We start from the raw sequence: 27917 nt of genomic DNA on the forward strand, positions 1-27917 counted from the left end.
GAGCGCGAGCGCCTGGTTGGGCGGGACAATGGACGCACGAGCTCGAGCTCGAGCGTGGGGCGGGACGGAGCGAACGGCGAACGGCGAACGCGCCGCGCGCACACGGAGGTGGAGGGCAGGGCCGCACAGTTGCGATGGGAGGGACCGTCGAGAGACACACATCGATAGGAAAGTTTGCATGGAAGCCTGGCTTCACTTAAACACGCAAACCGAGGTACAGAGAACGCGAAAGCGGCTCGTTATTTGTGCCTCTTTTCACCGCATGCAGCGACGGGTCTGGCAGGTTCCACCTGTGGAGAGAGTTAGAGAGTGAGAGAGTACGTGAGCCGTGTCCAAAATGGTGGTGCTGAGACAGATTACTCTGTGGAGGGTATCGACATTTCGAGTGGATGTTTTTAGTAGAGGGGTAGTCTAAGAAAATAGGGCACAGCCTCAGATTAAAAGGATGTACCTTTAGAATGAAGATGAGGAGGAATAAGGGAGTTCGGTATTCTGAAAAACGCAAGGAATCATGGGATATGTCAAAGATTGAACACTATAAATATAAATTGAAGAAAGCGCAGTAGATTCAGTGAGTATAGTTTGTGTCCGATTTGTTTTGTCGTTTTTCAGTGGGGGGGAGACGAGACTGGCACTAAACTGGGCTGCGCTGCGGGCGATCTTCAGCCCGGAGTTGGAGCTGGCCAGGACTCTGGACTTGGGGCTGGGCGAGGAGGTTACAGCTACTGCCAGCACCACCAACAGCAATAGCAGCTCCAGTGGGCGCCTGGCCTGCCCAGCCCATGGCTGGCAGGAGCCCGTCCGCAGACTCTCCGACCAAGACAATTCCAGCAGCAGTGGCTCCGAGTCGCCCAGCCAGCCGGCGACTCCCATCTTCAGTAGGATCTTGGTGTCGGACTAAGGGGAGGGGGGTGGAGATGGAGGGATGCCGGCCAACCCAGCGGGAAAGGCAGAGCTGAGCTGGAGCCAGCGGCTGCATGTCCGGGACCGCCCCGCCGGCCCAGGGCCACCCCGGACACGGACGGGATGCCGGGAAGGGCACGGGGACAGCCAAACAGCAACTCAACAGCATCCGCAGCGACGGGGAGCCGACAGCGACCCTGATGATGGATGAAATGCAAGCCTACATGCAATGCAGCACTACCGTTGCAGAGACTGTTTTATAGCTAGTGACTAATGACCTGGGCATGCGCAGTCGGAATACCAAACTCGCTTATTTCTTTAACTAGGGGTAAATCTGTGGAATTCACGCCAGAAACGGTTCTGGAGGCCATCATTGGGTACTTTTAAAGCGGTGATTGGTAGGTTCTTGATTAGCAAGGGTGTCAAAGGTTACATGGAGAAGGCAGGAGAATGGTGTTGAGTGTGAAAAGTTGATCAGCCATGATAGAATGGCGGAGCAGACACTATGGACTGAATGGCCTAATTCTGCTTCTATGTCTTAAGAACATAAGATGGAAAGGCGAGCAGGCCAGTCAGCTTCTTTGCAAAACTCAGTAATATGGGGAGAATCTTAAGATACAGAAGATCTGAGAATAGGGTCAAGAAAGTAAATAATACTGGGTCCTGAACTCAAGCCCTTTAATCACTCCCATGTTCTAATCATAATTTACTATCATGCCATCAATTCCTCCGCTTATCAGTGACACTCTCACCTAACCGCATTCTGAACTTCAATGCAGAGTTTACCATAAACCCCACTGTCAACAGTGTTATTGTTTGACAAACCAATCTCTGTCATGCAGATACACAAAAAATCTGGAGAAACTCAGCGGGTGCAGCAGCATCTATGGCGCGAAGAAAATAGGCAACGTTTCGGGCCGAAACCCTTCTTCAGACTGGTGGGGGGGTGGGGAGAAGAAAGGAAAAAGGAGGAGGAGCCCGAAGGCTGGGGAATGGGAGGAGACAGCAGGAGGGCTGAGGAAGGGGAGGAGACAGCAAGGACTAACAAAATTGGGAGAATTCAATGTTCATGCCCCCAGGATGCAGACTACCCAAGCGGAATATGAGGTGCTGTTCCTGCAATTTCCGGTGTTGCTCGCTCTGGCCATGGAGGAGACCCAGGACAGAGAGGCCGGATACGGAGTGGGAGGGAGGTCAGGGTGGTTATTGCGGACCGAGCGGAGGTGTTCGGCGAAACGATCGCCCAACCTCCGCTTGGTCTCACCGATATAGATCTGCTGATATCTAGAGCAGCGGATGCAATAGATAGGTTGGAGGAGATGCAGGTAAACCTCTGTCGCACCTGGAACGACTGCTTGGGTCCTTGAATGGAGTCGAGGGGGGAGGTAAAGGGACAAGTGTTGCATCTCTTGCGGTTGCAAGGGAAAGTGCCCGGGGAGGGGGTGGTACGGGAGGGGAGGGAAGAATTGACAAGGGAGTTATGGAGGGAGCTGTCTTTGCGAAAGGCAGATATGCGGGGAGATGGGAAGATGTGGCGAGTGGTGGGGTCACGTTGGAGGTGGCGAAACTGACGGAGGATTACTTGTATGTGATGGCTGGTGGGGTGAAAGGTGAGGACTAGCGGGACTCTGTCCTTGTTGCGAGTGGGGGGGATGGGGAGAGAGAGCAGTGTTGCGGGGTATGGAAGAGACCCTGGTGCGAGCCTCATCTATGGTGGAGGAGGGGAACCCCCGTTCCCTGAAGAATGAGGATATTTCAGATGCCCTGTGTAGCGGAGGTAGAGGTCGGGGATGGGGCACTGGTACGTATTGAACAAGGATTGCTTGACGTAACCGACAAAGAGGCAGGCATAGCTGGGGCCCATGCGTGTGCCCATAGCTATGCCTTGTATTTGGAGGAAATTCAGTCTCTATCTTGCAGAGACTGAATGTCCATGGAGCATGTTCTCAGTGCTAAATATCAAATGGTCTCCTCGTATTATCTTTGATCATATTTCTCCAGGCTCTACCTTCACTGTATGTACCCAGTTTATGGGAGGTAGTTGAGATGCTGCCCTTCTCACAAGATGATCATGGTAAAGGAGTTGGAAAAGCAAACACCAGTAGAGTTCCCTAACCAAAAGCTTAGGATTAAGTCTTGTAAGTCTTATCATAATCAATACCATCGGAAAAACAAGTACAAGCCAGCATTCTTCATCGATCATGGGCACTTGCAAAATTTTGTGACTCAGACCATGACAGGCACTAAGAACTCCTGAATCGATCACCACCAGGTTGCCAATGTCATCAAATGGTCATTGGAATAGACATCATGCAGCATAAAATTAGGGTTGAACAGACGCAAATATCCTGCAAAGAAAATTCTTCTCGGTAAGGATCATGTGGATAACTCAACAATTTCCACTCAACAGGGACTATAGCATGGCCTGGCCTGCTGTGGTCCACTACAGTTAGTACCTGTGAAGATGCTTTTGGCTTCATTACCAGAAAACTGCAAAAATGTCTTGATGAAAATGACTAGGTACAGGAACTAATAATTGTAAGACATTAATGGATCGCAAATACCATTATGTGTCAGAAAATAAGAACCCAGAGCAACAGGCAACAAAAAAAAACTTGTGACCCAGAACAACAGATGATGGGTTGAAGGAAAGCAACCAACCAATTATAATATGCATGGACTCTTCAGTACAGTCAAGACTATGACAACACGCCAAAGGACCCATCTCGATGTGAATGAAGAATTAACTCGTCGAGAACAGAATATTAACCAGAAAGAGCACTTCAAAGATATTCTTAGCAAAGCTGCATTTGGGACAAGTGACCTTGGTTCTGTCCTGCAGCACACCATTCACTGTAATTCTGGCACTATCCCAGTTTGAAAAGGATATTGGAAAGGACGGTCAACAACCTGAAATCAATAAGGCACCTGAAAGAACAAATTCATGCTGACGGATGAAAAAGTGGCAGGGAGGTATTTGTGGCATTAATTCATGACCTTGTTGCCTTCATCTGGGAAAAGGAGGGCATGCCAGGGGAATCTCAGAGATGTTGTAATCATGACCATCCTGAAGAAAGTAGCCAAGTCTGATTGTGGTATCTGCCTGGAGGTTATTTGGAAGGAATCTTCTTCTTAACCATCACCTCGCAGGGAATGAAGAACTACTCTCACTGTTGCAATGCCTATTCTGTCCATCAAGCAGTACAATAGATGTGATCTTTATCATAGTTTGACGTTTTAAAGTAGATGCTTGCGACAGTGGTCTTACTTTAGACCAAAGTCATTCTAATTTCAGTCAAAGGGTTTAGAATGCAGATAACACGTGAAAATGTGCACATTCAATGGCCAAGTTCCCATGTCATTGTTAATGCCTTCTGGAAAACATATAAAAGGATAGGCCTCATGTTAAATATCCAGAAGACAAAGGTCTTCCACCAATTTGTTTCCAATGCAGAACACCAATCCCTCAACAGTTCCCCAAAGACATACTAATTTTTTTCATATTTGTCACATGTCTCAAAACCTCTTGGTGAAGACAGACATCATTAACAATTTTCACAACAAAATCAAGTGTGCTTTTTTTACCTTTGGTCAATCGAGGTAAATTGTGAGTGGGGCCAAGATCTCAAATCCGGCACCATGTCCACAAAACATCAACGATCTACTGTTGCTTCAGAAACATGCACTGTTTTCAGTATGGCCTTTTAAGTGCTGGAGGAGTCTCACTAATAGTGTCCACATAATCCTTCAAAATCATTTGTCAGTTAAGTGCACCAACATTAGTGTAATCTAATTTGACTATCTTCCCCTATCTATGTCTTTCATGATCTTCTGTATTTCTATTGGGTCATCTCTCAGCCTCAATCAAGGGAAAATAATTAGCTGTTCAAGAAGGAACTGCAGATGCTGGAAAATCGAAGGTACACAAAAATGCTGGAGAAACTCAGCGAGTGCAGCAGCATCTATGGAGCGAAGGAAATAGGTAACGTTTCGGGCCGAAACCCTTCTTCAGACCGAAAATAATTAGCTAGCCTGTCCAATCGTACCCCATGATAAAAATCCTTCAATCCAAACATACCCTGATGAATCTCCTCTGTACTTACTCCTGCACAATCACATCCTTCCTCCAGTTTCCTTTCGACCAGAACTAAACACAATATGCCAAGTTCAGTGCGTTGAATCATAATGTATCGTTGAAACATAATGTTGCAACTTTTATATCCTATGCCCTGACCTATAATGCAAGCTTGCCATATTCTGTCTTCCCCACCCTAGTGACCTGGGTTGCCACTTTCAGGAAACAATGGAACCCAACGTCTCTGCTCATCATTCTTTAAAGCCGTAACGTTTATTGTATATGTCCTACCTCATTTACTTCCCAAAATGCATCATCCCGCAATTGCCTAATTTAAATTCCATCGGCCTCTTTCCACTAATCAGCATCCTGCCATGCCTTGGACATCCTACCTCGCTATTCACATCACCAATTTTCATGTAACCCGCAAGTTATTTTTCATACCTCCTACATTTGTATCCAAATTATTAGTATATATTATATGCAGCAAAGGATGCAGGACCAATCTCTGGCACACCTCTTGTCACAGACTTCCAAACAGAAAAACATAATTCCATCACTGCGGTCCTATCACCAAACCAACTTTGAATCCCATTAACCACTTTGCCTTGGATCCCATGTGCTTTAACCTTCTGGACCAGCCTACCATGCAGGTCCTTGTCAACTGTCTTATTAAAGTACATGTAAACAACATCTACTGCCATGCTTTCATCAGATCTCCTTAGCTTTCTCATCAAAAAACAAAAATAAGACAAGATTTTCCCCTCACCGTGCCATGCCGACTATCCCTAGTTAGCCTTTGCCTGTCCGTATTAGCAAACATTTTCTCTAATAATTTCCCAACCGCTTCATAAGGCTCACTCGCGTGTAGTTATCTGGCATATCCCTATTCTTCTTAAATGAAGGGACAATATTGGTTATCTTCCAATCTTTAGGTGCATGTAGCTGACGAAAATGCAAATATTTCCAGGCAGCATAGCCCTCACTGAACTCACTATCTTCCATGTCTTTCTCCTTGGTGAAAACAGACAAGAAACATTCATTTAGGAATTGCTCACATCCCCTGACTTCACACATTACCCTGTGGTCCCTAATGGGATTCCCTCTTTCCCAAACTGCACTCTTGCTCCTAATGTACTTCTCATCTGCAAAGCATATTTCATAATATTTTTTTGCTTTCCTACATTTCTAATTTCCTTATAAGTTCTCTCATACCCTCTATGTACCTCAAAGGGACCTGCTGGATTGTAGTTCCCTACATCTGTCACCTGCCTCTCATTTTCTGTTCAAACATTTAATAACCTTTATTCCCTAATCTTACCATCTTTAATTTTTACCCTTACCAGAACATGCTAACTCTCTTTTATAAGATGCCTACTTGCCAGATGCTGTTTTACATGAAAATATCTACTTTTGCCAGGTCCTTTCATGTGTCTACCACAACCTTTGAACCGCAGCTTATCCCTTTCCACAATAGCCTGTTGTGTTAATAAGTTTCTAAAAGCATAATGCCTGATTCAATAAATAGATAAAAATGTGTAAATCAATCAGTCTCAGAATCCAGGGTGGAAGGTTGGCTATTTTCTCAGAAAATATTTATTTTTTATCCCTTGTTCTAAGAATACAATCCATATAAGTCATGGGCATACAACCTCTTGAGACTGCTCTAACATTCAGTAACGTTTTAATTAGTCCTTTACCGCAAGTCCAAATTCTTGTTCAATCTCCATTTCCCTTAAATAAAAACAAACTAATGCAGGAGTTAGCAGGCCAGGTTGCATTTTGTAGAAAGAAACAGAATGAACATTTCAGGTCAATGATCATTTGCTTTGATTTTCTTAACATGCAAAAATCTCAGTATTGAACACACATGTGAGAATTCCAATGATTTACATAATTTTCCTATACATTTACTGGATTTGAACATGCCAGCAAGGTCAGAATTTAATGTCTGCTCCTGATTTTTCTTGAGAGGGTGAATTGCTTCTTGAACTGCTTCAATTCCTCTTCCAAAGAATTCCCATAGAGTCAGTGAGGGAGCGCATCTATTTATACAGATAGACATAGAGAAGGAATAGTGACAGATTCCTACAATGTGTATTTTAGAGAGGAACTTGCAGGTAATGAAATTCCATCGCACCTGCAGGTTTTGTTTTACTTTATTTTAAAACATTTCTTAGAAAGTATACTCAACACAAAATTTACCTAATTCAGCAAAAAATTATAACAGCGTAACAATTTTTTCCAGTTTAATCATAAATCAGTTATAATGGAAAATGGATTTTAAAAAATCATGCACTATCCTATATCAGTTGTTCTGCTGATCTTTAAATGTAAAAAAAAAAATTGGATATACATATCATGTGGCTCCATTGTTCGGATATCCCCAAAGTACATTCAATGTTTACTTCTGACGTGCTGACACTTTTAATATGTATTGGTAATATGTGTACTGTACGACATTCAAAATAGAAAATAGTCTGTTCGGCTGCACTAAAGAAGATGGAAGGTTATGCCAATTTTGTGGTTCAAGATGAAATTAAGTATTAGACAGCATGTAGTAAAAGAGGAGGTATCTCGGTATTAAAAGGTGGAGACTTACTACAATTGCTACAAGAGTGGACCCTGAGGATTGAAATCGCATTATTGTTTAAAAAGGAAGGGGTAAGCAAAGCAATTGCAAGCCCTTTAGCATAATATCGGTAGTGGCTAATTATTGGAATTCATTCCAAAGGACCGAATAAATCTTCATTTTTAAAAGATGCAAATCAATCAGTAACAGTCAACATGGAATTGTAAGGGAAAGTTCTATCTTGTTGAAATGTTTGAGCTAATACGAAAGGTCAATGAGGGCACTGTATTTCTGAAGAAGGGTCCTGACCCAAAACATTACCTATCCATGTTCTCAAGAGATGCTGGCTGTTCTTTTGTGTAAAGCAACATCTGGAAATCCTTATTTCTGCACTATATTTGGTGTAAGTTACATAGGATTCAGCAAACCCCTTGATAAGTTCCTATATGATAAACTATTCAAGAAAGTAAAAGCTGATGATTCGGTTGGGTTAGGTTAGAGGTACAGCGAGGAAACAGGCCCTTTGGCCCACCGAGTCCGTGCCAGCCAGCAATCCCCGTACACTAACACTATCTTACACACTAGGGACAATTTACAAATATACTAAGCCAATGGACATACAAACATGTTCGTCTTTGGAGTGTGGGAGGAAATCGAAGATCTCGGAGAAAAGCCATGCTGGTCAAGGGGAGAATGTACAAACTCCATATAGACAAGCACCTGTCATTAGGATCGAAACCAGGTCTCTGACGCTGTAAGGCAGCAACTCTACCGTTGTGCCACTGTGCTGTCCAAAATACAGGGGCAAATGTAATCCCAAACCAAAGAATAATGATTGTTGGATTTTTTTCTGACCAGAAAGCTGTACCAATGCATTTTCATTGCGCTTGGCATTTGGTCCTTCACTGTTTGTAAAAATATATCAATTATTTAGATTCAAATGTACAGTTTATAGTCAGAAGAAAAGTTTTAAAACTGTAGGAACATCTACATAGTTAGGACAGTTGGGAGGAAAAGTGGAAAATTAAATTCAATGCGGTGAGGTGTGAAGTAAGACAATATACAACAAGTGAGAAGACATTCAGTGGGGTGAAATCCATGGGGACCTTGCATTCTTTATCTACTGATAAAGTCTGAATCTACTGATAAATGATGAGTCTGAAGAAGGGTTTCGGCCCAAAACGTTGCCTATTTCCTTCGCTCCATAGATGCTGCCGCACCCGCTGAGTTTCTCCAGCACTTTTGTCTACCATTCTTTATCTACAGATCCTTAAAGATAGCAAATCAGGTCAATAAGGTGGTTAACACAGTATGTTGGATGGTTTTCTTTATTAACTGAGACCAGTTAAAATAAGTGCAGGGAGATCATTGTTAAACTTTTACATAGCAAGTTTAATAATAAAAAGTGAATCTATTCCTCTTGGCAGAGAGAGGTCAAAAACTGTGATTGTACATTTAAAACCATTGGTGGAAGGATTGGTGAGGATAGCGTTGAAAAATATAATTGCATCCAGAAGTTGTTTGGGTCTAGAACTCTGCCTGAAAGCCTAGTAGGTAGGAGCAGAAAACTCATCAGATTGAGAAAGTATTTGATGTGCCTTAACCTCGAGAATACAGACAGGTTGGGTTGTAATGTATAATCAGGTTGGGTGGCTCAGGCACAGTGGGCTGAATGTCTCCTCCGTGTCATAAATGTTCTTGCAGTGCGTTTGAAGTTAAGTCACCTCTGTTATGCAGAAAACATGACAGTGAATTTGCACGCTAATAGTGCAATCAACAAGTAATCAGTTGTAACAATGTTCTTTACAAGATATATTTGAACAGGACACCAGAGCCTCCTGAATCAACAACTTTCTAACTTAGAGATGAGACCAGTTCAAGTGAACTACATCTAACACGATGTAAACAGCCAGGGGGTTTCATATTCATGACATTGCAAATGAGTTGGTTAATGATTAGTGCATGTGTTACTGTCGTAGGACCGAAGGTCAAAGACTTTGTTCTGATCACCAATAGTGTTATCTGTCCTACAGCCGAATATTTGAATCATTTTCCTTTGTTTCTTTTCAGGAATTAGTTGGACAACATTGCAGGACAGAAATGCGTGTTGCTGTGATTGGAGCTGGAGTAATTGGTTTATCTTCAGCTCAATGCATCATTAATCGATTTCAACCCACAGTCAAGCCATTAACTGTCATCGTTTATGCAGATACTTTTACACCAGATACTACAAGTGATGGAGCTGCTGGGTTTTGGCAGCCATATTCACATGACGAAGGGAAGCCGGAGGAAGTGTAAGAAAAATCTTTTTTGAAATTATAAATAGATATAAAATTATACAACAAATTGCAATTGAATTTTTTTAAAGTATATACTATGTATCTGACACTTTATGTTTTGCTTTCTTTTATTTCCTCTTCCTTCATTCTGAAAGTGCAGCCTTTCTAGCTCACGTTATCGTGTGCATGAGCAACTTTTTGACAGATTATTCTTCATCAGAGAACATAAATGGCAGATTTGGAAGATAAATGACAGATTATTGATTTGGAGGAGAACACAGGTGGCAGGACTAGTAAGTTTGCAGGAGACACAAAAATTGATAGCATAGTGAATAAAGTTGTCTAAGGTTACTGCAGGATATTGATTCATGGGGAGATTGGCAAAGGGTGGCATACGGAATTTAATTCAAACAAGTATGAAGTTATACTAGGACATACACGATGATTGGAGGCTCTCTGGGGATGTTGTTGAACAGGGTAACCTAAGAGTACAAATGCATAGTTAACTGAAGGTGGCAACACTACTAAACAGGGTGATGGTGAAGACATACACACAAAGACCTGGAGTAAGTCAGCGGGACAGGCAGCATCTCTGGAGAGAAGGAATGGGTGACGTGTTTAAGAAGGAACTGCAGATGCTGGAAAATCGAAGGTAGACAAAAGTGCTGGAGAAACTCAGCGGGTGCAGCAGCATCTATGGAGCGAAGGAAATAGGCAACGTTTCGGTCCGAAACCCTTCTTTAGACTGGTTAGGGATAAGCGAAACAAGGGATGTAGACGATGATGTGGAGAGATAAAGAACAATGATGAAAGAAAAACAAAAAAAGTAACGATGATAAAGGAAACAGGCCATTGTCAGCTGTTTGTAGGGTGAAAATGAGAAGTTAGTGCTACTTGCGTGGGGGAGGAAATGAGAAGCTAGTGCAACTTGGAAGTTGGCATTCTTGCCTTCATCAGCCAAGGTATTGAGTACAAAAATTGGGTCGTCATCTTATAGTTGTACAAAACATTGGTGAGGCCTCTTGGAGTATTATGTGCAGTTCTACTCACCACACTACAGAAAGGGTGTTAAGCTAGAGAGGGTGCAAAAAGATTAGTAAAATTGTTGCCTGGATTGGATGGCTTAAGGTATAGGAGAGTTTGGATAAGATGAGATTGTTTTCCTTGGAGTGACGTTGTCTGAGAGGTGACATGATAAATATATATTAAATTACGATAAGGTTGACTGCCAGAGTCTATTTCCCATGGTATGCAAGCAAACATGGCACAGTCTTTTTCCCTACCACAGGAATTGGCCTCTGGCTCCCTGTCCCAGAGGGCCTAGTTTTAAAGTGAGAGGGAGGAAGTTCAAAGGGGATGTGAGGGGTAAATCTTTCACACAAAGGGTAGTTAGTTTGGGTTGTAGTGGAGGTGGTGGTGACAACAACAGTAACAAAAATGTAAGTGTCATTTGGAGAGGCACATGATGAGCAAGGCATAGAGCGATAGGGAATTAATGCTGGCAATTGAGATTAATATAGATAGGTATGATCTCCAGCATAGAATATGGGGTGGGAGATTGCATCCTTCACGTGGTCCGCCCTGTATCGACGAATGCAATCAACCTGGCGTGCACAATCAAATAAGATCAAATAGAACAAGTTGTCCTACAACTTTAGGCTGTGCAAGCCATACACAAGAAGAAGAAACATAGAATATGGTGGGCCAGTGGACCTGTTTTTATTCTATACAACCCAATGATTCTATTATTTGATTACGATGCATATCATTACCAGATTTGATACTTATCTTGCCTTTCTAGCAGAAAGTCCCCACAGTGATCAGGAACATGAAGTCTGGTTCATTTTTATTACATTACAAGTTCCATAGCTCAGAATAACTACAGAACTTGTAATACTTCCCAATTTAAAACAAATTGCCAAGATATGAGCCAGTACCTTATGTCAGTTGGAAGGGACCATTTTTTATACTGTCATTTTTTATAAAGGACAGCCAAGCATCACTGGTTCTCTAAATAGCTATCAGGCACAATTTAATTACCTCCAAAAAGGCCTGTGATTTGAGAGTAGTTATGATAAAAGCATGAATTTCAACAAGCACAAGGGCTTTTTATTATGCTAATGTGATTCTGCTTCAAGCTTCTCAATGTGGATATTATATGGCCTGTGTCTGGTTCCCATTACATTTGCATAATCAAACCAAGAAATCTTGAATGTAATAAAATCAAATGTGTCCTATAGTGCATTGCTACATTACTGTGTGGTACTGGCTTATGGGTTCTAAAGTCCTTTTGAGAAATTTTACACTAGTTAAGTATTATACATATTAAGTGAAAGCGGGTAGACTTCTTCTTTCCACTTATGCATTACCAATTTCTCCAGCCCATAGAACTTCTAATAATAATGCAGTAACTTCTAATAATAATGGAGTAATGTAGGTAATATTTACTTCAGAGAATTCCCAGTTATTTCTGCAGATTAGGAAATATTTGTGATAATGCTTAAATTGAGCAATACATTATGTCATTTTTTAAATGTATTTTAACTGCAGTAAGTGGAACAAAGAAACATTTGATTACCTACTGAGTTATATGAATTCCTCTGATGCAAATGAGATGGGATTGTTTTTACAGTCTGGGTACAACATCTTCAAAGAACCAGTGCCGGTAAGTGTTTGTCTTGGATATGATCATGTTTAAAGTGACAGTTTAGTGCCCATAATAATTAGGCTGGCACAATGGGATTTGATCAAGACTCTGTACAGTTGAAGCTTCAATTCCCCATGTTTATCCACTTTGTGTTTTTTTGTAAATTTTGCTTCCAGTCTCACAAGTAACTGCCTTCTAATTTAGTGTTATCTGCAAACACAATGAGGACATAGCCCATATCTTCTGGAAACTCAAGATTTTACAGAGATAAAAACAATAAAATACTAAGCTGAAAATATAAAACCTAGTTATTGTCTGACTTTTTGTCCTATTAAACTGAAGTGAATGTTTTCTCATCGCATTACAGTAAAGCTCTCTTAATCCTACTGGTTCAGGGCTCTGGTGAAGCCAGACTGGCAGCATTTCCAGATTGTTGGATGTTACTAAGACCCCAACACACTTTTAAATCATCTTAATTTTAGAAATTATATATACAATAATATAATACATTTTCCAGTGAGCATGGGAAATGGGGCACTGGAGAGTTTCAGTAGAGTTTGAGTAACTGAGCTTTGGTGATGTCAAGAGAGATAGAAAATAGGGTCCCGATAAACCAAATGCTAATCCATTAGGATTTATGAATAATAGGATAGTAGATTACTTCAGTTGGTTTGCATTCATTTAAAATGAAATGAGGCTGTATTATTTCACACCAAGAAAGGGCTATGGAAAACATGGGCTTGAAGGATCACAAAATCAAGGAATAATTATATAAAATAATGAGTGATATAGATAGAGAAGACAGAAGCTTTTTCCCAGGTTATAAATGTTATAGGCCAGAGGCCATAGCTGTACGGTAAGGGAGGCAAAGTTTAAAGGAGATGTGTGCGGCAATTTTTTTTATACAGAAGGTGGTGGTTGCCTGGAATGTGATACCAGTGTGATGGTGAAAGCAGATACGATAGTAAACTATTTTAGAGGCTTATAGAAATGGATGTCCTCATGAATATGCGGTAAATGGAGGGATATGAAACATGTGCAGGCAGTGGAGATTACTTTATCTTGGCAGTACACACGTGTGGGCCGAAGGGCCTGTGCTCTACTTGTGTACGTTGTAAATGATCTTCAGTTCCAAGAAGTTGCTGTGCATAGACTTGTTTGTGCCTGCTTCTGAATGAGTTAACTTTCATTACTATATTTGACCTGGAATAATACCTACATGAACATAAACATAATTATTCTGATTAGTGATTTATTGAGTTTTGCAATAAAAATATTTAATTTGGTTATCAACCATGTATTTTATACCTTTCTTGATTCAGTATTTAGTATAAGGTGATATAAGCAATTATTTACCAGGTTGATAATATACAGTGTCCCCCATAATGTTTGTGACAGACACATCATTCATTTATTTACCTCTGTGCTCCACAATTGGAGATTTGTAATAGAAAAAAATCACTTGTGGTTAAAGTGCACATTGTCAGATGTTAATAAAAGGCCATTTTTATACATTTTTGTTTCACCATGTTGAAATTGCAGCAGTGTTTACACATAGTCCCCCCAATTCTGGGCACCATAATATTTGGGACACATGGCTTCATAGGTGTTTGTAATTGCTCAGGTGTGTTTAAATGCCTCAATGCAGGTATAAGAGAGCTCTCAGCACCTAGTCTTTCCTCCAGTCTTTCCCATCACCTTTGGAAACTTTTATTGCTGTTTATCAACATGAGGACCAAAGTTGTGCCAATGAAAGTCAAAGAAGCCATTATGAGACTGAGGAACAAGAATAAAACTGTTAGAGACATCAGCCAAACTTTAGGCTTACCAAAAATCAACTGTTTGGAACATCATTAAGAAGAAATCGCAAAGGAAGACCTCCACAGCCGATGACAGAAGAATTCTCTTAGAAAGAAAAATCCCCAAACACCTTTCCGACAGATCAGGAACACGCTTCAGGAATCAGGTGTGGATTTGTCAATGACCACTGTCCGCAGAAAACTTCATGAACAGAAATATAGAGGCTACACTGCACGATGCAAACCACTGGTTAGCTGCAAGAATAGGATGGCCAGGTTACAGTTTGCTAAGAAGTACTTAAAAAAGCAACCACAGTTCTGGAAAAAGGTCTTGTGGACAGATGAGAAGAAGATTAACTTATATCAGAGTGATGGCAAGAACGAAGTACGGAGGAGAGAAGGAACTGACCAAGATCCAAAGCGTACCACCTCATCTGTGAAACATGTTGGTGGGGGTGTTATGGCCTGGGCATGTATGGCTGCTGAAGGTACTGGCTATTTATCTTCATCGTTGATACAACTGCTGATGGTAGTAACATAATGAATTCTGAAGTGTATAGACCCATCCTATCTGCTCAAGTTCAAACAAATGCCTCAAAACTCATTGGCTGGAGGTTCATTCTACAGCAAGACAATGATCCCAAACATACTGCTAAAGCAACAAAGGAGTTTTTCAAAGCTTAAAAATGATCAATTCCTGAGTGGCCAAGTCAATAACCAAGTCAAATACTGAAGGGGACTAGCCCCCCAAACAAGCATAAGCTAAAGATGGCTACAATACCAAAGAAGACACCAATATGTATAAAAATGACCTTTATTAATAGACAACATAGAAACATAGAAATTAGGTGCAGGAGTAGGCCATTTGGCCTGCACCGCCATTCAATATGATCATGTCTGATCATCCAACTCAGTATCCCGTACCTGTCTTCTCTCCATACCCTCTGATCCCTCTAGCCACAAGGGCCACATCTAACTCCCTCTTAAATATAGCCAATGAACTGGCCTCAACTACCCTCTGTGGCAGAGAGTTCCAGAGATTCACCACTCTCTGTGTGAAAAAAGTTTTTCTCATCTCGGTTTTAAAGGATTTCCCCCTTATCCTTAAGCTGTGACCCCTTGTCCTGGACTTCCCCTAAATCGGGAGCAATCTTCCTGCATCTAGCCTGTCCAACCCCTTAAGAATTCTGTAAGTTTCTATAAGATCCCCTCTCAATCTCCTAAATTCTAGAGAGTATAAACCAAGTCTATCCAGTCTTTCTTCATAAGACAGTCCTGACATCCCTGGAATCAGTCTGGTGAACCTTCTCTGCACTCCCTCTATGGCAATAATGTCCTTCCTCAGATTTGGAGACCAAAACTGTACGCAATACTCCAGGTGTGGTCTCACCAAGACCCTGTACAACTGCAGTAGAACCTCCCAGTTCCTATACTCAAATCCCTTTGCTATGAAAGCCAACACACCATGCGCTTTCTTCACTGCCTGCTGCACCTGCATGCCTACTTTCAATGACTGGTGTACCATGACACCCAGGTCTCGCTGCATCTCCCCTTGTCCTAATCGGCCACCATTTAGATAATAGTCTGCTTTCCTGTTTTTGCCACCAAAATGGATAACCTCACATATATCCACATGGGTGCAGAAGTAGGCCATTCAATGTGATCATAACTGATCATCCCCAATCAGTACCCCGTTCCTGCCTTCTCCCCATATCCCCTGACTCTGCTATTTTTAAGAACCCTATCTAGCTCTCTCTTGAAAGCATCCAGAGAACCCGCCTCCACCGCCCTCTGAGGCAGAGAATTCTACAGACTCACCACTCTCTGTGAGAAAAAGTGTTTCCTCGTCTATGTTCTAAATGGCTTACTCCTTATTCTTAAACTGTGGCCCCTGTTTCTGGACTCCCCCAACATCGGGAACATGTTTCCTGCCTCTAGTGTGTCCAAGCCCTTAACAATCTTATATGTTTCAATGAGATCTCCTCTCATCCTTCTAAACTCCAGAGTGTACAAGCCCAGCTGCTCCATTCTCTCACCATATGACAGTCCCGCCATCCCGGGAACTAACCTTGTAATCCTACGCTGCACTCCCTCAATACCAAGAATGCCCTTCCTCAAATTAGGGTCCAAAACTGCACACATAATCCAGGTGTGGTCTCACTAAGGCTCTGTACAACTGCAGAAGGACCTCTTTGCTCCTATATTCGATTCCTCTTGTTATGAAGGCCAACATGCCATTTGCTTTCTTCACTGCCTGCTGTACCTGCATGCTTACTTTCAAAGACTGATGTACAAGGACCCCCAGATCCCATTGTACTTCCCCCTTTCCGAACTTGACGCCATTTAGATAGTAATCTGCCTTCCTGTTTTTGCTACCAAAGTGGATAACCTCAAATTTATCCACATTAAACTTCATCTGCCATGCATTTGCCCACTCCTCCAAGTCACCCTGCATTCTCATAGCATCCTCCTCACAGTTCACACGGCCACCCAGGTTTGTGTCATTAAAATCTAACAATGTGCACTTTAACTACATTTGATTTTTTTCTATTACTAATCTCAAATTGTACAAGGCAAATAAATAAATTATGGGTCTTTGTCTCAAGAATTATGGAGCGCACTGTAGATACTTTGGGATTCACATCTGATTCTGTAAGTTGTTAAAATGGAGCAAACAAAAATCATCCAAATGTTTGTGCTATAAAAGATAATCTGCGAAGAAATTCATTCTGTTCTTATGAATGGATCAACATTTGATGAGTTAATGTGATATAACTGCTGATAATTTAACTGACTGTCATTTATTTTTTAATGTATTAATATATTTGCAAAAGAAACAAGCAGAGTAATTTAATATTGACATTCAAGAATAATTTCATCAATAATTAATGAGGTTTGATGTTTGCATTTGAATACATTGGCCAAAATCAAAAAGATATATCTGGTGAGGCTACATCAAGATTGCTGAAAACTCCCAGCAAATATTCAAGAAATGTACATTATCAGATCACACTAATTATGAACATACATTTGAATAACAGACATAAACAGTAGGCGCAGGAGTAGGCCATTCGGCCCTTCGAGCCAGCATCGCCATTCACTGTGATTGTGGCTGACCGTCCACAATCAGTACCCCCGTTCCTGCCTTCTCCCCATATCCCTTGACTTCACTATTTTTAAGAGTTCTATCTAACTCTCTCTTGAAAGCATCCAGAGAATTGGCCTCCAGAATTGCCTTCTGACACAGAGAATTCTGAGACGTACTTCAAACTGATTATAATTTACGTAGTCCTGTTTGGGTTAGATAATGGAATGGACATTCTGATGATAAATAGCACTACGTGTTTCAGAAGCGGGTAGACAGATCACTGACTAATACGATGTTGTCATATTATCAATGTTAATTTGATGTGTAGCTGAGATTTGTAGCAGTGAAAATCAAAAAAAATAACTTTTAAGAGTCTGAGAAATATGCAAATAACTTTCTTTCAATCTTCTTCTTAGGACCCATCCTGGAAAGATGCTGTTTTGGGATTTAGACACTTGACAACAAAGGAACTCAAACTGTTTCCTGGATTTAGGTATTTTTTTGCACCAAAGTTTCTGAACCAAGATCTTCACAGACAGGGGTCTCACATTTGGCTCTGTTCCTGGAATGTAGAAATTCAATCCAGATTTAAAATGTTCCGTAACTAAACTTGGCTATTAGTGCACACTTAAAGGAAATATTTCTGTCCCCAAATGACCAGCATGGAATGTTAAATTGTTGCATTAATCTGCATAAGTGCCATGAATCAGTTTTTATACAGTCAAGGTTATCATGAAATTAAAACTGGTTGACAGGGAGACGGAATAAATTGAAGATTCTCATGTGACAGGTGATGAATAGCATGGATCAGTACTTGGCCTCAGGTACTCACTATATACATTGATGATTTGAATGAAGGAAACAAATTCATATTTCTGAAATAAAGTGCTCAGCATCTGTGGAAAACAAAATATAGATAACAAGTCTTGTCTGAGTCCCAACTTTACAATTGGGAAAGAGAGAAAACAGGTTAGTTTTGAGTGACAGGGCAGGTGAGGGGACGGATGGGTAGAACAAATGGAATATCTCTATGGTGAAAGTAGACACAGTGCTGGAGTAACTCATCGGGTCAGGCAGCATTTCTGGAGGAAAAGGAATGGTGGCACTTCGGGTCAGGACCCTTTTTCAGATTTCAGACTAGCAGTCTGAAGAAGGGTACATATGTGAAACGTCACCTATCCTTTTCCTCCAGAGATGCTGCCTGACCTGTTGAGTTACAACAGCACTTTGTGTCTATCATTAGTATAAACTAGCATCTGCAGTTTTTTGTTCCTACATTTTATCTCTATGGTGAGACCAATTAGGTAAATGTGACAGGTAGAATCAATTCTTCTTCTTTGTGTGTGTGTTACAGTTTGCTAACAGTAAGCAAGCCAGACTGTGCTAATAGAGAGAGGAAATAGTGAGCCAAAATTACTAGATTAGACAGATGGTTTGCAGAGAGGATGTTTTCTCTGACTGGTGAGGTGCTAGAATAACAATTCATAATCATAGGAAACAGAGGTGACTGAAGTGAGGACACGTATGTTCACTTGGAGGACAGTCATCCTATGGAATTCCCTACCACAGAAAGTGTGAAAGCCAAATCATTGAATCTATTTCAGAGGGAAATAGATAGATTTCTTGGCACAAAAGTCATCAACCAGTAAGGGAGGTATGGGCTTAGTATATTAAGAAAGTATCTGTCATGGTTGCATTGAATGGTGGCGGCTATAAGGGTCAAATGACCAACTCCTATTTTCTATGTAAATAACTATGACAGTTTTGGGAAAACATTTCCACAATATAGAGATCAGTTGCACCAGCTCTTGTCTGAACTTGAACCTGAAGGTCAGCCTACTTTTATACATGTATATTTGTATATATTTAGGGTTTCTCCATGGTTTTGCATCGATGTCAAAATAATTTTTTGAACAGAAAGCTTTCCTTTATCATCTTTCCTTTTTTTGAAAATATGTGCAAGTTTAGAGTCTTAGCCCAAACGCATCAATAAATGGTACTTTAACAAGCGTTAAACATCTGTGCTCTGTAATGTAAATTGAAAACTATATCTAAGTAATTTTTTTAGCATGGTTAGACTACATTGCTCCTTAAGCTTACACACTATTCAATCATCACAACAGACAAGAGATCAGTTTTTCATTAAGCTTCCTTTGTTTTTCAGCTATGGTTGGTTTAATACTACACTGATGTTGGAGGGGAAAAGCTACCTGCCATGGATGATGGCAAAGTAAGCTATGACATTTTTAAAAACCCTGCTCAGATTTTGTTTGCCGCAGATGGTTGAGGTCGTGTGTTTAGGATGGTGCTAGTGTGCGTGGATCGCTGGTCGGCGTGGACTTGGTGGACCAAAGGGCCTGTTTCCACACTGTATCTCTAAACTAAATTAAACGTTGTGTCTTTTTTTGCAAACCAGCATCTGTAGTTACTTGTTTCGTGGATTCAGAATTGTTATGCCTGTGTTTAAGAAGGAACTGCAGATGCTGCTAAATCGAAGGTAGACAAAAGTGCTGGAGAAACTCAGCGGGTGCAGCAGCATCTATGGAGCGAAGGAAATAGGCAACGTTTAGGGCCGAAACCCTTCTTCAGACTGATGGAGGGTGGGAGTGGGGGCGGGGAGAAGAAAGGAAAAAGGAAGAGGAGGAGCCCGAGGGCTGAGGGAGAGCTGAGAAGGGGAGGAGACAGCAAGGGCTACCGGAAATTGGAGAAGTCAATGTTTATGCCACTAGGGTGCAGACTGCCCGAGCGGAATATGAGGTGCTGCTCCTCCAATTTCCAGTGGTGCTCACTCCAGTGGTGCCCATGGAGGAGGCGAGGACAGAGAGGTTGGATTTGGAATGGGAGGGGGAGTTAAAGTGCTGAGCCACCGGGAGGTCAGGTTGGTTAATGCGGACTGAGTGGAGGTGTTCGGCGAAACGATCGCCAAGCCTACGCTTGGTCTCACCAATGTAGATCAGCTGACATCTAGAGCAGCGGATGCAATAGATGAGGTTGGAGGAGATGCAGGTGAACATCTGTCGCACCTGGAACGACTGCTTGGGTCGTTGAATGGAGTCGAGGGGGGAGGTAAAGTGACAAGTGTAGCATCTCTTGCGGTTGCAAGGGAAAGTGCCTGGGGAGGGGGTGGTGGGGGAGGGAAGGGAAGAATTGACAAGGGAGTTACGGAGGGAGCGGTCTTTGCGGAAAGCAGACGGGGGGGAGATGGGAAGATGTGGCGAGTGGTGGGGTCACGTTGGAGGTGGCGAAACTGACGGAGGACTATTTGTTGTACGTGACGGCTGGTGGAGTGAAAGGTGAGGACTAGGGGGACTCTGCCCTTGTTACGAGTGGGGGGGATGGGGAAAGAGAGCAGTGTTGCGGGGTATGGAAGAGACCCTGGTGCGAGCCTCATCTATAGTAGGGGAGTGGAACCCCCGTTCCCTGAAGAATGAGGACATTTCAGATGTTCTGCCCATGTTCAGCCCAAATGTGTTGTGAACTATCTGTGGGCAGTGCCTCCACAATGCTTTTCTTTTTGGGGTCTATTGCAGCTCAGTAGCGTTGCATGAAGAGGAAAATGTTAAATAATGGTGTTTTTATTTCTCTTCCATAATGACGTGTAGATGATTAATGAAAATATAGATTTCAGTAACAAACTTTACATTTATCTTTCCTTACATTTAAGGTTAAAAGAATGTGGGGTCAAGTTTGTTGAAAAGAAAATTTCTTCTTTCCAAGAGGTACTGTTACCTAATTTTGATGCTTGTAAATAATTCTCATTATCTTAAAATGTTTTTCTGTCCAGCCTTTGTTTTTATGGATGTAGATATGTTTGAGAATATAATTTGTTTAATGCTTCTCACCACAATAGTTAGGTCCAGACTTTGATGTGATTGTGAACTGTACTGGCATCCGAGCTCAAGAGCTGCAGCCGGACCCAGAGTTGAAGTCTGCTCGAGGACAGATTATAAAGGTGACTATGTTTACTAAATACTCAGAGCTTGTAAGATACTAAGAGAGGAAATTTGCATTCTTCCTTCTCCATTTAATGAATTCTTCACAATATTTGCAAGATAGGTAGGACCAACCTTTACTTGGTTCTCTCTGGATATGATGCTTTAGTTGGTGTTATGAATTAAGATTTGAATGGTTGAATTCTAGGAATTTTTGCTATAATATATCATCAGCCAACAATATCTCTGCCCACAATATAAGCGCGATGGGAGTGACAATTTGCACTGCTCTGACAGGCAATCTGAAGACAATTGATGCAGGGAAACCTTGCGATCAAATGAATCTTTAAATTACTCTCTTTAGACTTCCTTTTCAGTTAATTAGACCAATCAACAATTATTGAATAAATTAGAACATTTTGTTTTTAAAATACAAACATAAAATTTGAAGCAGAAATTTGCTATACGGTTCCTCAAACCTGCTCTGGTATTTAATATGATAATTGATGATTTGACTTTGACCTCAACGATGTATTAACCTTTGGTCCCCTTATTTATAAAAAAACTCTTTTTAAGAAACATCCTCTTTTAAGAAAGCATCCTCTCCACATTTATCCTATGGAGACCCTTCAGGGCCTTGTATATGTTAGTCGCTCTTCAAAAATCCAGCTGATAATGCCTAGACTGTGCTACTTTGACTTATAAGACATCCTGCTCATTCTAGACATTAGTCTAGTAAACCTTCTCTGAACTGCATGCCTCATAATCTTTCCCTAATTAAGTAGACCAATACTACACAATGCACTCCAGATGTGACCTCACTAATGCCCTATACTGTATAATTGAAACATATATTTTCTACTTTTGGATTCATTTCCCCGGGTGATAAATGATAACATTCTGTTAGCTTTCCTAATTACTTGCTGTAATTGAATTTTAGCCTCTTGCAAATTATGCTTTGGAAACCTAGATACCTCTGCATCTAAAGTCTGAGACTTCAGAATAGACAGTTTTACATTTTTAGACATTATACTCCCTATTGTCCGATCTTTGTGCTCACTCACTTTTCTCTATATCTACTTCTTGCTTCTACTTTCCTGCCAATGTTTGTGTCATCTACAATGTTATCAGATTTGGTACCTTCAGCCAAACCATTAATATAAATTGTAAAAAGTTGAGGCTCTGTCACTGATCCATGTCCTACCGAATGTTATACTGTACCACCCAGAAAATGACCCATTTATCCTCATTTACTCTTTTGCTACCAGTTTGAAACATAGGAAATTGAGAAGTAGCATTATCACTGCTAATGGACTTGCTAATTTGAAAAGTACAAAAGTCCATTGTGGAGTAGAACCAAGTTAAGAATACTTCGGAGTCAAATTATCTTACTCTGGAGATTTGATCAGCAACTTCCCGTCACAATTCGTGCTTTCATGAAACATATGCTGAAAGTATTTGTGATGACATTGTTCTTAATGCAAAATTATTTTGCAGCATTGCTAGGAGAAATGAGTTCATATGGTTCTGAAGTGCATTTGTTTTTTGGGCACTGCCAATCCAACCATTTCTTAATAGTGCTGCTTGTTCTGTAGTAGCATATTTTAGAGGAAACCTCTTTCAGCTGCTCTCGTTTGATGCTTGGAAATCGGCTCAGGTAGGTCCCGTTTACCTACTTGTTCTTCTCTGGCCCAACATAGTCCTGTGACTCTCACCCAACTCATCCAATGCAATTCTAAAGAAGGCACACCAGCACCTCTACTTCCTGAGGAGATTACGGAGAGTCGGTATGTCAAGGAGGACTCTCTCAAACTTCTACAGGTGCACAGTAGAGAGCATACTGACTGGCTGCATCGTGGCTTGGTTCGGCAACTTGAACATTCAGGAGCGGGAAAAAATGCAGAAAGTTGTGACCACTGCCCAGTCCATCATCGGCTCTGACCTACCCACCATCGAAGGGATCTATCGCAGTCGCTGCCTCAAAAAGGCAGCCAACATCATCAAAGACCCACACCATCCTGGCCATACGCTCATCTCTCCGTTGCAATCGGGAAGAAGGTACAGGAGCTTGAAATCTGGAACATCCAGGTTCAGGAACAGCTACTTCCCCACAGCCATCAGGCTATTAAACACAACATCAAACAAGCTCTGAACAATAACTATCTATTATTACTATCGCACTTTATCTGTTTATTTATTGTGTGTATATATATATATACAGTCTATGGTATGTAGGCACACTGATCTTTTATCTCTTGTTCTGTATTACGTTTACATATTCCGTTGTGCTGCAGCAAGCAAGAATTTCATTGTCCTATCTGGAACACATGACAATAAAACTCTCTTGACTCTCTTGACTACACCACAACCAAATTCAACTTGCATGCTCTAGTTCAGTACATGCCAGCATCAAATATTTACTCCAACCCCTTTCCAACCCAAAAACCTTTCCTCCTTGCCCCAGACTCAGGCTTGCTTGCATTCCGTTGCATGCTGTGAAATTGTGCAGCATGCAAAACCTTGCGGAATAATAATCAAGCAGCCTGTAACATTTGAACCGCATCCTTTTCTATTTTTTTTAAAGACAGACCAATAGCTAGAATAGTAGATGCTGCACTGACTAATGAGCTTTCCATAAAGTCATAGAGAGGTACAGCGCAGAAATAGTTCCTTTGGTTCACCCAGTCCATGTTGACCATTAAGCATTCTTTCTTGACACTAATTCTTCCCTAACCCATTTTATTCTTCTCAACTTTTCATCAATCCCATCCCCCCCACTTACCTCTACATTAGGAGCATTTTAGATTGGCCAGTTAAGCTTTTAGAACTGAAGAAAACCCACATGATCACAAGAATCAGGTGAAGAATGTGCAAACACCTCACAGAAAGCACTGAGGTCAGAAATGAACCTGAGTTGCTAGGCTGCGACTCAAACAGCCCCAGAGAATTTCTCGGGCAATGTTTCTAAAGTTTGTCGATGCTGTAAAATGGTTTTGAATTACTTAATATAGGAGTTATTTAATTTCTCACCCGTTATTTTTTTTTTAAATCAGGTTTATGCACCGTGGATGAAGCACTTTATTGTCTCACATGATTTGAAAACTGGGATTTATTCTATGCCATATATTTTACCAGGGTAAGAATAATCAAAGCACCTGATTGCTGCAAAGGTAATCATGGTGAAGATTGATGATCAACATGTTTGGCTGATTGTAGAATATAAGAATGTTCCAATTATTCTTAAGCCTTGAGCTATCTGGAACTGTATCCCTAATGCCCCTGTCCCATTTAGGAATCCTGAACGGAAACCTCTGGAGACTTTGCGCCCCACCCGCAGGTAGTGGAAAGTCTTACCTTCCACTACCTGCAACCTCCGGCAACCACCTTCAACTAGCATCACAACCGGCTTCGACTAAAAAATTACCGATTTTTAAAACGGCAACATATTTTTAGTCGCGGCCGGTTTTGAATTTTTTGAAATAATCGCCGGAACATAGAAGAAGCGGAAACCACTTTCGACCATTAGGGAGACTGACAAAAACCTCCGGGAACCGCACGGAAACCTTGGGTGGGGCACAAAGTCTCCAGAGGTTTCCGTTCAGGTTTCCTAAGTGGGACAGGGGCATTACTCTTTCCTCTTGTGCTGCATTAAATTTGGTTGCAATCCCCTCTCCTTTCCCTCAGGCTCTGCTGCTTCACTTGTTTTATTTTATTCTGCTCTCTTTGTTGCTTATGTTAGAAAATAAACAATGATTAGAACATTTATTAACTGGCTATTATATCTGTAAATCCTTTAATTTAAAAACCTTCTGATTGCATGATTGTACAAGACAAAGTAATCTAATTCCCCCCGTTTTTGTTTTCCATCCACTTCTTCATAGATATATGTGAGTTTGTATATGTGATTTATTTTTTCTTATGTAATGTACCAAAGCAGCCAAGATCCCTCTACCTCTCCCATTCTGTCCTTGCACATGGAGATTCATCAGTCCTCTGCGCCATGTCTTTTCATGCAGAGTGAATGTATTCAACAAATTGCTTTAGTGCTTCCCCACATAATAAGCTCTCTATCAACGAAAATGTCGTTGGATTTGAGTCAGGATGGCACATATGAAATGAGTTTTTCCCTTTCGAAAAGAATCATGTAAATGAAAAGGTAATTAAAAAAAGTTCTAACAAACTGGCAAGTTACTAACCAAGCAGGCTCCCATACCGGAGACAGAAATGAATAAATGTGACGATTCCTCCGCATGTGTTATTCTACAACGTATGTTGTGATAGTGATTGAAAAGTAAGTTTAGTGACGTTCAGCATCACGTTCAATGTAAATAATATGTTGCTATTGTCTTGTTTCAGGAGCAAATTAGTAACCATGGGAGGAATCTTCCAACTTGGGAATTGGAGTAAGGAGAACAATCCTAAAGACCACAACAATGTGTGGGAAGGTGGCTGCAAGCTTGTACCCAGTCTGAAGGTTGTTTCTAAGGATTTAATTCAATTTGAGAGGATAATAAAGAAAGCATCACCATACAAAATAAATTAGCAGTATATGCTGTAATATGGCAAGTAGTTGTTCATTTCTTAATAGTTAAAATTCTTTACAGAATGCCAGGATAGTTGAAGACTGGACTGGTCTTCGACCTGTCCGTAACAGAATCCGTTTGGAGCGACAGACCTTCAAATCAAGACCACAGACATTTGAGGTACAATGCCAAAACAGAAATAATAATTTTCAAATGATAAAAATAAAATGAGGGAAAGAAAGTTACATAAAATTAATCATTTTCCCTCAGTGACATTTGCCTATTTTCTTCTTAACATTTCTTTAATTAGCTTACGTATAGCAGATGGTATATAGTGGTATTGCCACTTTCATTTCACTGCACATCTCGTATGTGTATGTGACAAATAAACTTGACTTGACTTGACTTGACTTGATAGTCCATCTTCTATTTGTTGTATCCACTGGAAAGCCTGAATCAATCATAATTTAATTCCTAATCTACTAATTCTAAATGTTCTTTAGCATTTCTGTTCTGGTATTAAAGTGTAAAGAAAGAACTTTCATTTTTATAGTGCCTTTCACTTTTTCAGGATGTCTCAGAGCAATTCACAGCTGAATAATTTATTCTGAATTGTTGGCAAAGCAGCCAATTTGTTTCTTCAACCGCAGACTGATAATTAGCCAGTTACTTTGTTCTAGGTGATGCTTGTTGTGGAATAGATGTTGGCTTAAATAACTGACAGTCCTTTTCCTAGGCTTACATCTGGGCTTAATTATGGTCCAAAAATCATCATATGTTAACATCAATTTATTACAGTAGCTCAGATTTATACCTGCATTTCTCCTAAATTATTACAATGGGGATGGAAGACAACTATTATTTGTTTCTGCAAAAAACAGACCTGAGATTAGTTTCCTGTGTCTTGATATTTCTATGGTTAGGTCTTGGTTTATGGAGATTCGGCAGGAAAAACTACTGTGCCTTTCATACGCACAGAAAACAGTGTGAATTAAAATGGGTCCTGAATAGCAAAGACTTTTTCACTGTTAACCAATAGTAAAATTCACCTGAATAGCAAAGACTTTTTCGTTGTTAACAAATTTTAAATATCCTGATGAAACTGTTGTGCGTTTTCTATTTATTTACATTTCAGGGATGGAATTTTCTTTCCTTTTTCCCCCTTTGGTATCCTATTTATTAATGTCCCACAATAATATTCACTTCAATTCAATATGCCAATTGATGTAAAGAGAGAGCAAAACCCTCTTCAGATTTACTCAATGTGTTTGTCTGATAGGTGATTCATAACTATGGTCATGGAGGCTATGGCCTGACCATCCACTGGGGCTGTGCCATGGAGGTATCAAATATCGTTGACAAGATTGTGCAGGAGAGGAAGCCCAGCTGGAAAATACCATCCCGACTGTAATTAATCTCAGTCACGCAGGCCATTCTGTATTCCCATGAATTCAACTTCTCCAGTGATGATCCACTAAATGATATCAAAGCCGATGAAAGCTTGGAAATGGCCATATTTAGTGCTCATGGTAAATGTTTAATATCTCATGTCTCAAATAATTCTGTTTTTAAGTAGTTAATTTTTGTGACCACATTAAGGCTCACAGGATTGATAAAAATAAATTTGAAAGTGATAATTTCTATACAATCTGCAATGTTGGGATCAATTAATGCCTCTTAAAGTGAGATATAACAGGTGAGAAACAGTGCTATTTCTATCCAATCAGTTATCTGGGTGTTAGTTTCAATTCAATTCAATTCAATTCAATCCAATCCAGTTATCTGGGTGTTAGTTTGTCCTTGCCCAACCATAAAAGTAATCCTGACGAATCGTGTCGAGAGATTAGTAGGGTAATTTAAAAAACATATATTTCAAAGTGTCATTTGCCGAAAGGAACATAAATCATAATTTGACTTTGGCAAAACTTAGGCTAAATCTATGATTTATTAACTTTGTTCTTTCTGATGGAGTTAACATCCAGTCATCTAAATGCAAATAACAAACTTTTGAACACGTTTAATAGCGTTTTACTGAGATCAGCATTGTTTTACAATTAGCCATCTCGTAATATCGTGGACAAGGAAAATGGGAGATTGAG

The 27917-nt window shown here is 40.7% G+C and overlaps 1 protein-coding gene across 1 annotated transcript; it reads left to right on the top strand.

Moving 5' to 3' along the window:
* Positions 1 to 64: 64 nt before the first annotated feature.
* Positions 65 to 27730, top strand: LOC129709175 (D-amino-acid oxidase-like). Its single transcript, XM_055655339.1, has 11 exons — positions 65 to 214; positions 9621 to 9844; positions 12380 to 12494; positions 17780 to 17856; positions 19528 to 19593; positions 21028 to 21082; positions 21214 to 21315; positions 24349 to 24431; positions 25652 to 25769; positions 25900 to 25998; positions 27098 to 27730. The coding sequence occupies exons 1-11, from the start codon at positions 179 to 181 to the stop codon at positions 27227 to 27229; spliced, it is 1107 nt and encodes a 368-aa protein (XP_055511314.1). The 5' UTR covers positions 65 to 178; the 3' UTR covers positions 27230 to 27730.
* The last annotated feature ends 187 nt before the right edge of the window (positions 27731 to 27917 follow it).

The sequence above is a fragment of the Leucoraja erinacea genome, chromosome 25, assembly GCF_028641065.1.
Source record: "Leucoraja erinacea ecotype New England chromosome 25, Leri_hhj_1, whole genome shotgun sequence".
Classification (NCBI taxonomy): Eukaryota; Metazoa; Chordata; class Chondrichthyes; order Rajiformes; family Rajidae; genus Leucoraja; species Leucoraja erinaceus.